The 11219-nt window shown below is 59.0% G+C and overlaps 1 protein-coding gene across 11 annotated transcripts in view; it reads left to right on the top strand.

The window, feature by feature from the left end:
* Positions 1–318: 318 nt before the first annotated feature.
* Positions 319–11219, top strand: part of HDAC5 (histone deacetylase 5) — a 36668-nt gene continuing 25767 nt past the window's right edge. For 8 of the 11 annotated variants that reach the window (XM_061144177.1, XM_061144173.1, XM_061144169.1 and 5 more), the window contains exons 1-2: positions 319–474; positions 5845–6055. In XM_061144177.1, the coding sequence (XP_061000160.1) occupies positions 6034–6055 (22 nt within the window). In that variant the 5' untranslated portion in view covers positions 319–474; positions 5845–6033. Of the gene's footprint in view, positions 475–611; positions 727–5844; positions 6056–11219 lie in introns of those variants that run through there. The other 3 variants (XM_061144178.1, XM_061144174.1, XM_061144168.1) reach the window with 2 other exon arrangements.

Genomic DNA, 11219 nt, shown 5'->3' with positions numbered 1-11219 from the left:
CATCCACGGTCTGAAAAGGAAGTGGAGGAAGCGCAGGGAGGAAAATCGTGCATCCCAAGGGCCGAGCCCCCAGGAACCAAACCCGTAAGCCCGCAACGCTCCTTCCAACACTGCTCACAGGCATCGGATCCCTTGCCTTCCTCCCCCTCCCCAGACCAACCCTTTGCGGGTACTGGCCCTTTAAGAAGCTGTCACGGTGGCGCTGTTGGCCCCGCCCGGCGGGGAGGGCCAAGAAAGAGGGGAGGGGTTGGTGGTGGCTGAAGTTGGGGGGGGGGGGGGTCTGGGTCTATTTTTAGCACCGGGTGGGGTCACGTGACGGGAGTGACGTCTCCGAATGTTGTTGTTGGTGGCGGTGGCGAGCGGAGCCGGAGGAGCCGCCGCAAAGATGGAGGAGCCGTCGAGGAGGTGCTGCCGCTGCTGCCGCCGCCGCTGCTGCCGCCGCCGCCCGCGAAGCCGGAGCTCGAGCCGCAGGGGGTGAGCGCGCCGCACCAGCCCCGATCCCATCTCCCCCAGGCTCCCCGGACGCGACGCAGCGCCCCCTCCTCCTGCCGTCGCTGCCCGCGGGCTCCCCGAGCGCGCGCCGAGCTCCGCGCCCCTCTTCCTTCCTCGCGGCGCCCGGGTGCCAGGCGGCGGCCCCCGGGAGCATCGCCAGCCCGGGAGCCCGGCCTCGGGGTTACTGCCCGCGCCCCTCCCTGCCCCTCCCAGGCAGGGGCGCCTTCCCTACAGGTAAGGGAGGGGCCCGTCTTCCCGCGACCCACACCCCCCAAATGGCCGGGAGACCGGCCGGGGCTGTCTGATTTGCCCTCTCCCGGGCGGCGCGCTGTGCGTTGCAGAGCGATTTGAGCCCTGCACCCGGATTCTTTGCAGACCCCTCTTCGCTGGACAGCCTTTCTTGGTAGTCTGAGGTGAGGGGCGCCCCCACCCCACAGAGCTACTACCCATACCTCGGAACGCATCCTTGATTTTGTGTCCTTGACTTACATGCCCGAGGAGGGGGCCGGCGGGCCCACCTTACTTCTTTCTCCCATTATTCGCACCCCCTCCCTAGTGAGGCGTTACTGCGTTTGTTCCCACCCTCTTCTCCCGTCTGACACCCTGGAGCCAGAGAGAGAGCTAGGAGATGAAAGCTACCCCCCCCCCCCCACTTCTTGTCTGGGGTGGATGACCCCCGTTTTTCATCCTGGGTCTCTGTCTCACAGAGGGAGGGGGCGCTGCCCGTGCCTTTTAACTTCGGGGGAGCTGCGTCCCTACCCCACCCTTCTCTGGGGTCCTGGGGGAGATGAGAACTGGCTGGGTAATAAGTAATTAATCCGGGAGGCTGGTTGGTGGGGGAAAAGAGGGGAAGGTGGGAGTGCTTCATTTTGGGGAGGAGGTGACCACCTGATACTCCCCGATTGGCCTTCTTGGGTGAGGTGTATCCCTAAAGAGGAAGGGTGGCAACTGCAGCTGCTTTGGGGTGCTCAAGAGACCCACCACTCTGACAGTGACCACTGCGCTTCTGGGGCCTGGAATTAGCTTTGGCAGTTGGGGTAAGTGGGTTTGGTGGTAACTGGGTTCAAGGTCCGACTAGGAGGGAAGGATGGAGTCAGACCATAGGAACAAAAGGAGGCAGGGGATGAGAGATCCAGGACTCTTAGCCAGAGGGACCCCTGACCAGTCTGCTTTGGAGGACTGGAGCCTGGAGCTGGGTCCCGCCCTGGGCCTCTTCAGGTTTAGAGGATGTAGGCAGGAAGGGTCCTCCGTTTGAGTTCTAGGCACCAGAGTTCCACAGCCTGTGCTGGCTCTTGAGACGCTGGGCTGGGCTGGGGATGGTGGGTGAGCCATGTTGGGGGCTGCCTGCTTTTTCGTTTCAATCTTCCCTCCTTCCTCTTCCTCCTAAAAGCAAAGCTTGGAGAGTTCTTGGTTTGCCTTCTGCCCCTTCTCTTGAAACCTCCCTTTGCTTTTTTCCCCTTGGACTTGATTGTGGGCTGTGTCCAGACAAGGCAGGCAGGGGTTTCTGAGTGAGAGGACTGGGTCCACCAGCATCTCCACTCTATCCTGGGAAGGTATGCATGCGGGGGGCCGGAGAGCAGATGCCAGGTGCAGTTTATTGCGAGCAAGGATGGAGGACACGTTAGCTCTGTGCCAGCCTCCCCTTCCCAGTATACCCTCCTGTGTGGCTGGATGGAGTAATTGGGGGGGGTGGTGGTGCTGGCAGTATCACATGCCCCACCCACTCTTAAGTAGATGCAGAGACAAAGGTTTGCTTTCCCCTTCCCTAGGGGTGGCATGTTAGCTGTGTGTTTAGAAACGGGGCCTGGGGATGTTGGAGGGGGCACGGGTAGTTTGTGTTTCTGCAGGGGGGAGGGGGGCAACAGCTATAGGAGCTGGGGGGAGTGCAGTTGGTGCTGAAGTACCAGCTGCTCTTTAATAATTAATTCTTCCTACTCACATCCCTTTGAGGAGGGATGTCTGGAACACAGCATCAGGCGCAGCCAGCCTGCTAGAGGACGCACTCCTCTTGGTGGGGGGTGGGGGGGAAACGGCGAGGGGGGGGGGGCGGTTCTTGGCATTTTTGGAGCACTGTCGCTTGCTCATGAATGAAAACCTGATGCAGCCCGTGAGGGGGCCTATTGTAGCCGACTCTGGCTAATTAAACTTTCTCTGCCTTTCTTCTCCCCCACCCCACCTCACCCGAGCCCCAGCCCCAGCCCTTTCTTGAATGGGGACCCTGTCTGGTAGTACTGGTGAGGGGGTATCATTCTGCCTGAGGTTTTAGGGCAAACAGACCCGGTCTTCTGCCCTCTGCCTCGTCCCTCCCTCCCCTCTCACCACCCCCCCTCTTTTTTTTCTAGAAATAGCAGCCTCCCTCCATCTGGCTTGTGCAGATGCCTGGAGCTGCGTCTGAGCAGACAAACAGAAATGGGCCGATTGCAAAAATGAATTTGTCAGCCTGGTGCCTTTTTTCCTCCCCTGTCGCCCTCGCCCCTCCCTTAGTTTGGGCCTTGACATCCAAGTCAGCCACCCCTCCTGGCTCTCATCAGCCTCCAGGCTTCTGTTGGGCCAGCTTGGGGGAAGGCTCCAGGCTGGGGAAAGTGATCGGCTGGGCCCTGGTCAGGAGGGGTCAAGATGAGAGTTCCTTTGTGCCTTGGGATGGGATGTTTGGGCTTGTGGCTTTCTGATGAAGACTCTGGGGGCACATCTCAGACTGGGAGCAGTCTCACAGGATTTGGTTCGGACAGCTCACCTGGGAGGGGAGGGGTCCCCGGCCGGCCCCAGCGCTCAGGACTTGGGCCTGTCTTGAGCAGGGCTGGAGCTGGTGTGTTGGGAGAGGGGACGGCTTCGTGGTGGTGGAGTTCAGGTTCCTTGAGGGATGAGATACCTGTGGGGCCACATTGTGAACTTGGGGCTTTTGAGGCAGTGTGTCCTCCGTCTGTCCCTCACTTGTCTGCCCTTCTCCTCCCACCCTCCACCGGAGATTGTATTGCCTGTGAATGGAGTGGGGCGTATCACCCTAGGGTGTTTGGCCCTTCCTCCCCCAGCTTAGCCATGAGCTTGTAGGGTGAGATGCAGCTGGTTTTCTGCCGCCCTGGCTGGAGGTGGGAGGTGGGTTTGGATCCTGGAATGGGACAGAGGTCTCACTGGAAGACAAGAGTTCTCAGCGGGTGCGGACAGGATCCTGGAGTCTGCCTGCTTGTGGTGTCATGGAAGCCAGGCTGCTCACTGGTTTGGTATCAGAGTGCCAGGATTCACGGAGCTCTTGGTCCCCAGCTGCCCCCTACCCCCGACCTTCCTATAACAATGGTCAGCAGTGAGTTTCTCTGGCTGAGGGGGGACCAGACAGCTCAGGTTTTCACCATTAAGCTCCCCTTTTCCCCCTTCAGCCCTTCCCCCCACCCCCAGTCAAATATCTCTGCCTGTCCCCATGAACGATCAAAGTGAACGCTGCTTTGTTTCCCAGGGAGGCTTCCTGGGAGTGTTGGCAGACACTCTTTGCAGGTGGACGGGGCCCAGGGGTCCTGTTACATGTGGTAGGGTGGGCCGGAGTGCAGCCTTTCAGAGCTCCGAGCCTCCTGGGAGCTCTGGGAGCCCCTCCCTTCCTCTTCTCTCCAGGGGTTAAAAACTAATGGGGGCTCAGGGCGGATCTTAACCTAGTTTTTGGCCCATGGAGACTCTGCCCCTCCTGAGAGCCCTGTTGTGGAGGTTCCTTTCACTGAGGAGACGGGCTGGGTCACTCGGGCTGCTGGGAATCGTGGGAAATTCTGAACCTGTGTTCCCCAGCCCACGGGAAAGGGTGTGAGCAGGACTGGGCGCCAGCCCCGGGGTGGGCATGGGCTGAGCTGCCTGCCCACGCGGGCCCTGCCAGGGCACCAACAGCCCCACCTGCTGCATTCCTGAGCTTGGCCCCAACCCTGCACAGCCTCTTCTTACCTTGCCCCACACCTGTGCCTGCTGGGAGCCATTCAGCCCCCTTCTCTCGGCCTACTCCCACCTCCCCATCTGAGCGCACCTTTCCCCGGCTACTGAGTCAAAGCCCAGGGGGCAGTAGAAGACTTGGGATCTTCCTAGTATATGTGCAGTATACCTGTGTGTGTGTCAATGTTTGTGTTCTTGTGTCCCTTGCTGTGGCTGACTCCTGGGCTCCTTGGCCCCGTATGGACCTCATGCCTGGCCATCCTTGATGAGACTGCAAAGTTTACCAAGAATTAATCCGGCCAGGAGGTAGGCTGTCCAGGGGCAGAAGTGACTGCCTCTTCCTAGTTTGGGGAGCAGAGTTAGGGTTTAAAACTTGGCCCCTGCCTATTGCTTCCTGCTCCCTCCATTTCACTAGGTGTTGGAAGGCCTGCCTTCACTTGGAAAAAAATGAATGAGATCATGTCTAGGGTGGATCATGAACTCTTTAGGGATGGGCCCAGGTGGGTGCGTGTGTAGTGTCTGAGGCTTGAGGGCTAGCTGTGAGGCTAGAGGGGGTTGGGGAGCTGGAGGAGTGGAGACAGTTGGCAAACACATGGTTCTGTAATACTGGGACGTCCTCTCTTACTCTGCTGGCCTCAGCAGGCCTGCTGCTGGGTCTCTTGGTGTCTTTGTACAAACTGGAAAACAGCGTCCCTTATTCTGGGTGGATTCAGCCTGTGTAGCTTGGCAGGCACAGCAGAGGCTGGATTTCAGACCTCGTTGCGCGGGGCACAACCTATATAACACATGCAAGGCCCTGGGTGTGGGCCTTGGACCCCTAGTCCAGAGGGCACCGGATGTGGGATGAATGTCTCTGTCTTTCGAAATTCTTGGAAACAGCATGGTTAATGGGTAGAGAAAGAGCAGTTGTTGTCCTCTTTCTCTGAGGGCAACGTGTTGTTGAATGGGGGAGACCAAGACAGAAGCACGTGGCATTTCCAGGGTTGGGTGACATGAGGATTTGGGAGTAGGGAGAAGATGAGCATCCAAGCTCAGGCTACGGGGCTGGAGGACCGGTCTTTCCCTTAAGTTCTTCGAGGGGCTCCAGATCAGCCCTGCTTCTCTCCACCACCCTGGACAGAGTTCAGAAATGTTCTTGCACTTTCACCTTTGGCGCAGACCCTGTCCCGCATCGGGTACCCTTGGGAGTCTCTGAGGTCTCCCCACCTGGCAGTGGATATGGTCACCTGAAAGGGAGTTTGGATGTGTTTACCGTAGCCATTTCCCTTCCGGTGAGAGCTGGCAGCCTCACCAGTTAGAAAGAGAAGAAACTAGGTCTGGTCCAGTGCTGTGCTGCTGGGCAGGTGGCCCTCCCTCTGTTCTCTAGGTGTAACTGACAAGCTCCAAGGTCTCCCTCTACCCCCAGGTTCCTGAGTTGGGGCCCGCTAACCCTGCTCCATCTCTCCCCAGGAATGCTGTTCTGAATGCCTGACTGCCTCGCCCCGAAGGATGGCCTCGGATGGGCGTTAGAGGCACAGCGGCCCCGGGCTCCTGTCCCGTCCGTCTGTCTGTTATCGTCTGTCTCTCTTGACATCACCGCAGCTCCACCCCCTCCCGTCCCAGCCCCCAACGCCAGCTTCCTGCAGGCCCAGAGCCGGCATGAACTCTCCCACCGAGTCGGGTAAGAGTTGGGAGGCTGGAGAAGGCACCTGGGGTGGCTTTGGATGTAATGGGCTGTATGGGTATATCCACCCCAGGCCAGCTGGTCTTCAGGGTCTGAACCATAAGGGAACGAGGTGTCAGGAGTGGAGAAGCATGATGAGAAAAGGACAGAGGCAAGCCCAAGGTGATTGACTAAGGGGTAGACCTGAAGTTGATGGTTGATGGTCCAGCCTAGCCCTGGGAGGGCATGGGTCCAACTGTGATCCCAGGCTGGCCCTCTTGACTCAGGGGCTGTCAATTCCATGCCACCCTGCCCCTGTTCACCAAGACAGGCAGGGGTGAGGGGGCTGTGTGCCCCTGAACCGCTCCGGGAGGTCTGGGGATGATGTTGGAAGAAGTTCCCTCTGATAGCTGAATGCCCAGCTTCCTTGTCATGGTGGTGTCCTTTCTTCTTGCTGAAGTTCCATACTCTTTTCCATACTCTGTGTTCCATACTCTTTTTCTCGGTGGAGGTTTGCAAGGCCTCCAGCCTTAGCCTGTGCTGGGATGAGTGGTATTGGGGTGAGGGGTGGGCGGTGACACGTTGGCAGCTCTCTCCTTTGAGTCCAGGTAGACATGCCCTGGACAGGGAAGATTCTTAATTTGGGGTCTCCAACCCTGAGATTTCTTATTCTCCTCTGCTCCTGTGAGCCTGCCTAGTGCTGCCAGAAATAGTCTGTGGGTGGGACTCCAGGCAGCTTTGTGCACGGGTGAGTCTGGATGTGTGCCCATGTGGATGTGTCCAAGCAGCCTGAGCTGGACCCTCAGGGGTTTCACAGGAGGGTCATGGGTCAGTGTGGTCAGAGTAATAACTGCTTTCCCTCCTTGGCTGTCTCCTTCTGCACAGACTTAAAAGGGTCAGAGTCCATCTTGCTCAACTTTAACCACCGCCCCCCCGCCCCCCCCAACCCTTCCTATTACTTACATCTTTTTCTGCAGGGGTGGGAGATACCTTTCATTCTTTTAGAGACAGGGAAACTAGGGACTGGAGAGCGAAACCGGTTAGCAGGATGGTGCAAAGCAGGATCAGGGAGGAGTTGAGGCCCATCTCATTCCCCGTCATCATCACTGTGCTCGATCTGGTGGCTTCCTGTCGTGAGGACCGCGTGCTGGTGACGTGTGGCCCTGACCACAGTCCCGGGGCTTCCAACAGATTCAGGGAAGCCAGAAGCTGGTGGGATTGGTTGGCTTTGTGACCTTTGTTTTGGTTAAGGCTGTGGCCCCTCCTGTTGCCCTTTGCATCGTGACATTGTCCGGGCACAAGACAGAGTAGAGTGCCAGCTGGGGAAGGCTGGGCTCCTGAGATTCACCAAGTCAGCTTTGTCGATGGGCCCCCTCCTGCCGGGATTGTGGTCTCCCCTCCGAACCGCCTGCCAATGCCTGCCTTCATTTCCCCTGCAGGGGCTCTGCCAGGCGTTAGACGTAGAGAGGTCTGTGTGACTCTCACGCTGGAGGGTGGGCTGCCCTGACTTCCTGCTTCCTCCTACGAGGCTGGGCTGGCGGAGGGGAACGAGAGGCCTGGTGGGTTCTCAGCCATCCCTTGGCCATCAGCTGGATGCTGCCCCTCGCAGGGTCGGTTGTGCCTAACAGGAGTGCCAACTGCTTCTTTCCTCTGAGCTACAACACTGATCTGTTTGGGAGCCATATCTAGTCACACCAGGCCTGGGGTCTAACCGTTGGCCAGGGGAACGGGAGCTCGCCAGAGGCATCTGTTGGTGGCTCCGGAAGGACATTTTCCAGCTTTGAGATTTCAGTGCCTTACAGTGAAAGGCTAAGATGATCAACCTCGGCCGATCAGGTCAGTGGGTTGTCTTTCCAGATGCAGGTGGGCTGAATCCTCCTTGTGCAGGTGGGCTGAATCCTCCTTGTAGCCGCTTGGCCCAGAGCTGGCAGCGGCTGGAGGGGGTCCATCAACCCTGAGCCTGGCCAGGAGGGGCCCATTGAATTGACCGCGCCTCCTGGCTGGCTTTCTCGCTCCCCCCAGCAGGGGGAGATGCCGTCTGCTCGCGTTCAGCAAGGAGGGAAAAGGACAGGGGGCCAGAGATTGGAAAGCAGGTTTTAGGACTGTTGCCAGGCTCAGATTGGGATCATTGTTCAGGGGCAGCGTCCTGAGGCCCTTCCTACCGAGTTTTTCTGGGGCTCCAGGCCTGCCTCTCCCTGTTGTGGAGTTCCAGCTGCTCTGACTGGAGGAGAGGGCCAACTTGTGCACAGCATCCCCCATCAAGGGGCCCAGCATCTGCCATTCCCAGAGCGCAGGGTGGCATCTGGACTGAGGCTGCGGGTGCCGGGCACCTGGCCGAAGCCTGGAAACTGCTTGCCTGAACTCCACGGAAGTCCAGTGAAACCACGAAATGTAGCTGGGTGTCCCTCGCAGGGAGCTTAGGAAGAGCATGAGGCCCCAGGTCTGGGGCTAAAGGTGGGGAGGAGAAGAGTGGTTAGTTCCCTGGGTCTCTGAGCACCCCTCACCCTCTCCCAAGTCCCTGAAGACTCACCCCTCTCCCTCTCAGGGCTCAGAAGGGCAGGCCTGGGTGAGGGGCAGTTTCTCTCCTTTTGTCTCAGGGCAGGAGCTTTCCTGTTTGGAAAAGAAAAGTAGGAGATGATCCATCCCTGCCCTCACAGTGGACAAGTTAGTGAGAGAGCGTCTTCCGGGTGAGGGGTGGCAGGTGGAGATCTCGAGAGATTTACTTCTGGGGCTCCCCAGTCCTCCCCGAGGAGTGGGAGCTGATCCACTTCCCTCTGGGCTAGGCCGGATGCCAGCATCTGACCTGATTTGCCTCTTTTGCAGTCCTGGGAGGACAAGCAGAGGCCATTGATGGGGCTGCCCGCTTCCCTGAGGAGGCCGCTACCTGGTATCTGGCTTCTCTTTAGGCACCGGGAGGCTTGAGGAGTGAGGCGTCATTTTCATTCCTGCTGCCATCAGTGGGTGTGAAGGACTGACAGGGTGTGCCCCCTGCCAGCCTGAAGGAGCTACCCTGGGGCCTGGGCCCACTCTGGTCCCTCACTGCTCTGTCCCCCGTGCTGTGGCCAAGAGGCGTGGGCACGGAGAAGGCCCGACCCTTGAGCCAGTCTAGATGGCGACAGGGCCCCAGGAGGAGGCGGCCGTGTTCCTTAGCCCCAGCGTGGGAAGGAGACAAGCTTCATGACAACACCTGCCTGCCCAGCACCTCCCAGCTCGCTGCACACTTTCTCTCCTTCCCTTTCCCGACTGCCCCCTCCTTTCTGGGTGACCAGAGAAACTGGGGCATAGGCGTGGGGTGGAGCCAGGAACCTCGGCGTCCTGCCTCCCAGCCTCAGGCTCAGCCTCTGCCTCTGCCTCCCCCCCCACCCCCCCACCGGGGAAGGAGGAGAAAGTGGGTCAGAGGCGTCATGGGGCGGGGGTCTGGGAAGTGGACTCTGGTGTCCCTTCTCCACTTCGATGCCCCCTGGCATGCCTCTGAACTCGTTGTGGACTGAGATCGGCGCCACCCTCCCCTGTCCCACCCTTCCAAAGGGATTGAAGGCTTAGCATGGAATGGTCCGGGGAGTCAGGGTCAACCCTGAGGGGATGTGGAAGATGCCACAGTAGGTGTTCACATTTTCCCTGGGCTGGGTCTCAAATGAGAGGGCTCAGCCAGCACCCAGCATGGGACCTGGCACATGGCGGCTCCTGGGCCATGCTGACAGGCTCCAGCATGACTGGACTCCGAGAGCAGGGGAGAATAGGAGGGCAGGCAGGCCTGCCTCCAGGGCCCCATGGCAGCTTGCATCCTGCACTCCATCTGGGGTAACCGTCCCCTCCCGCACCAGCCCTCGGCTTTTATACTCTTCACAAAGCAGATTTTGCTTTCTTCCTTACAGTCAGGGCCCCACCCAAACCTTTTGGGCCCAGAAGATGGGAGCCTTCATGAGCTCAAGGAGCCACTTTAGGTTCTCCCTTCTCCACATTTAAAGGGTTAGGAGGCCTGAGCCCAGCCTCTGAGGGAGGGAGGGAGCAAATGAGGTCATGGTGGCTCTGGAGGGGATGGTACCTGCTTTTCATGAGGCTACTGTGACCCATTCTTGGTGGGTGCTCTGTAAGATCAGTGGGGTGACACTTGCATGGGAGAGCTGGGGAGGGGGTGTGGAGAAGAGACATGAACCCCAAGGAGAGGAGCTATAAAGCAGGAAGGATTGAGGTTAGACATTAGGAAGGTGTTGCATCACTTGAACCTCAAAAGAAAAAGACACTTGTCCCCATCCCAGGCCTCCTCTCTTATTGCCCTGGGGGATTCTGGGAACTACGCTGAGGACCGTCTGGCTGTGTCTGACACTTTACTTCCCATTTCAAGCTGTTGCTGAAAGTCGTAGCAGTGCTGGGAACTGCCCTGAACCCCTGGCTCTGGCCACCTCTGGGTGCCCAGCCTCCCGGGGGCTCCCAGCTTCCCTAAACAGGGAGCTGTGTTTCCTTAGGGTTCTGACTGCTCCACGTTCTGGGGGCCCTGCCTTTTGAGTCATTGTAACTGATGATTTCCTCTCTTCCAGAACAGGGTTCCCCTACCATACTCTCCTATGCCTGGGGCAGGCGGAGAGAGAGCCAGGACAGGGCTAGCCAGCCCTTCTGGTTGCTTTCAGCGTGGGTGGGTGGAGTCTTGGCTGGGACGGGCTGCTGCCCCCAGCTTTCTGGGCTCCCTTGAGACTGCTGCCTGTCACCCTGCTGAGGAGACCTTGACCTTCCCTCCCCTTGCTCTCTGGGGAGCCTGGTTGGCCAGGATGAGTTTGGGGCACAGGGTGCTGAATGGAGTCCCCAGACCTACTCTGAAGTGTCCACTAACTCCAGACCCCTGTGGGGAGCACTGCTCCATCACCAGTTTTCTGGAGTCTGTCCTGACTAAGAAGCTGAGGCCCAGAGCTTTCTTTAGCTCCTGTTAACCTCCAGCTTCCCTCATACCCATCTTACCAGTCAGCCTAGCGCCTGGGACAGCCCACCTCTGCCTCTTCCCCATCCATGTGATCTCCCCACCTGAGGGCAGGAGGCCCCTTTGCTGTCCCCAGCTGGCAGGAGCCACATCTCTTGTGTCCTTGGTTGGCCAGCTCCTCCTGGGCTCCCGACAGGAGGGTGAGGTCATCCAGTCCAGAGAGAGGACAGGTGTCCCTGGCTCCATGCCTAGAGTTGGGGGCAAGGAGGG

This window comes from Dama dama, chromosome 5 (assembly GCF_033118175.1).
Source record: "Dama dama isolate Ldn47 chromosome 5, ASM3311817v1, whole genome shotgun sequence".
In the NCBI taxonomy this organism is placed as follows: Eukaryota; Metazoa; Chordata; class Mammalia; order Artiodactyla; family Cervidae; genus Dama; species Dama dama.
Note: the sequence above shows the minus strand (reverse complement) of the source record. Positions and strands in the feature narration are given on the sequence as shown.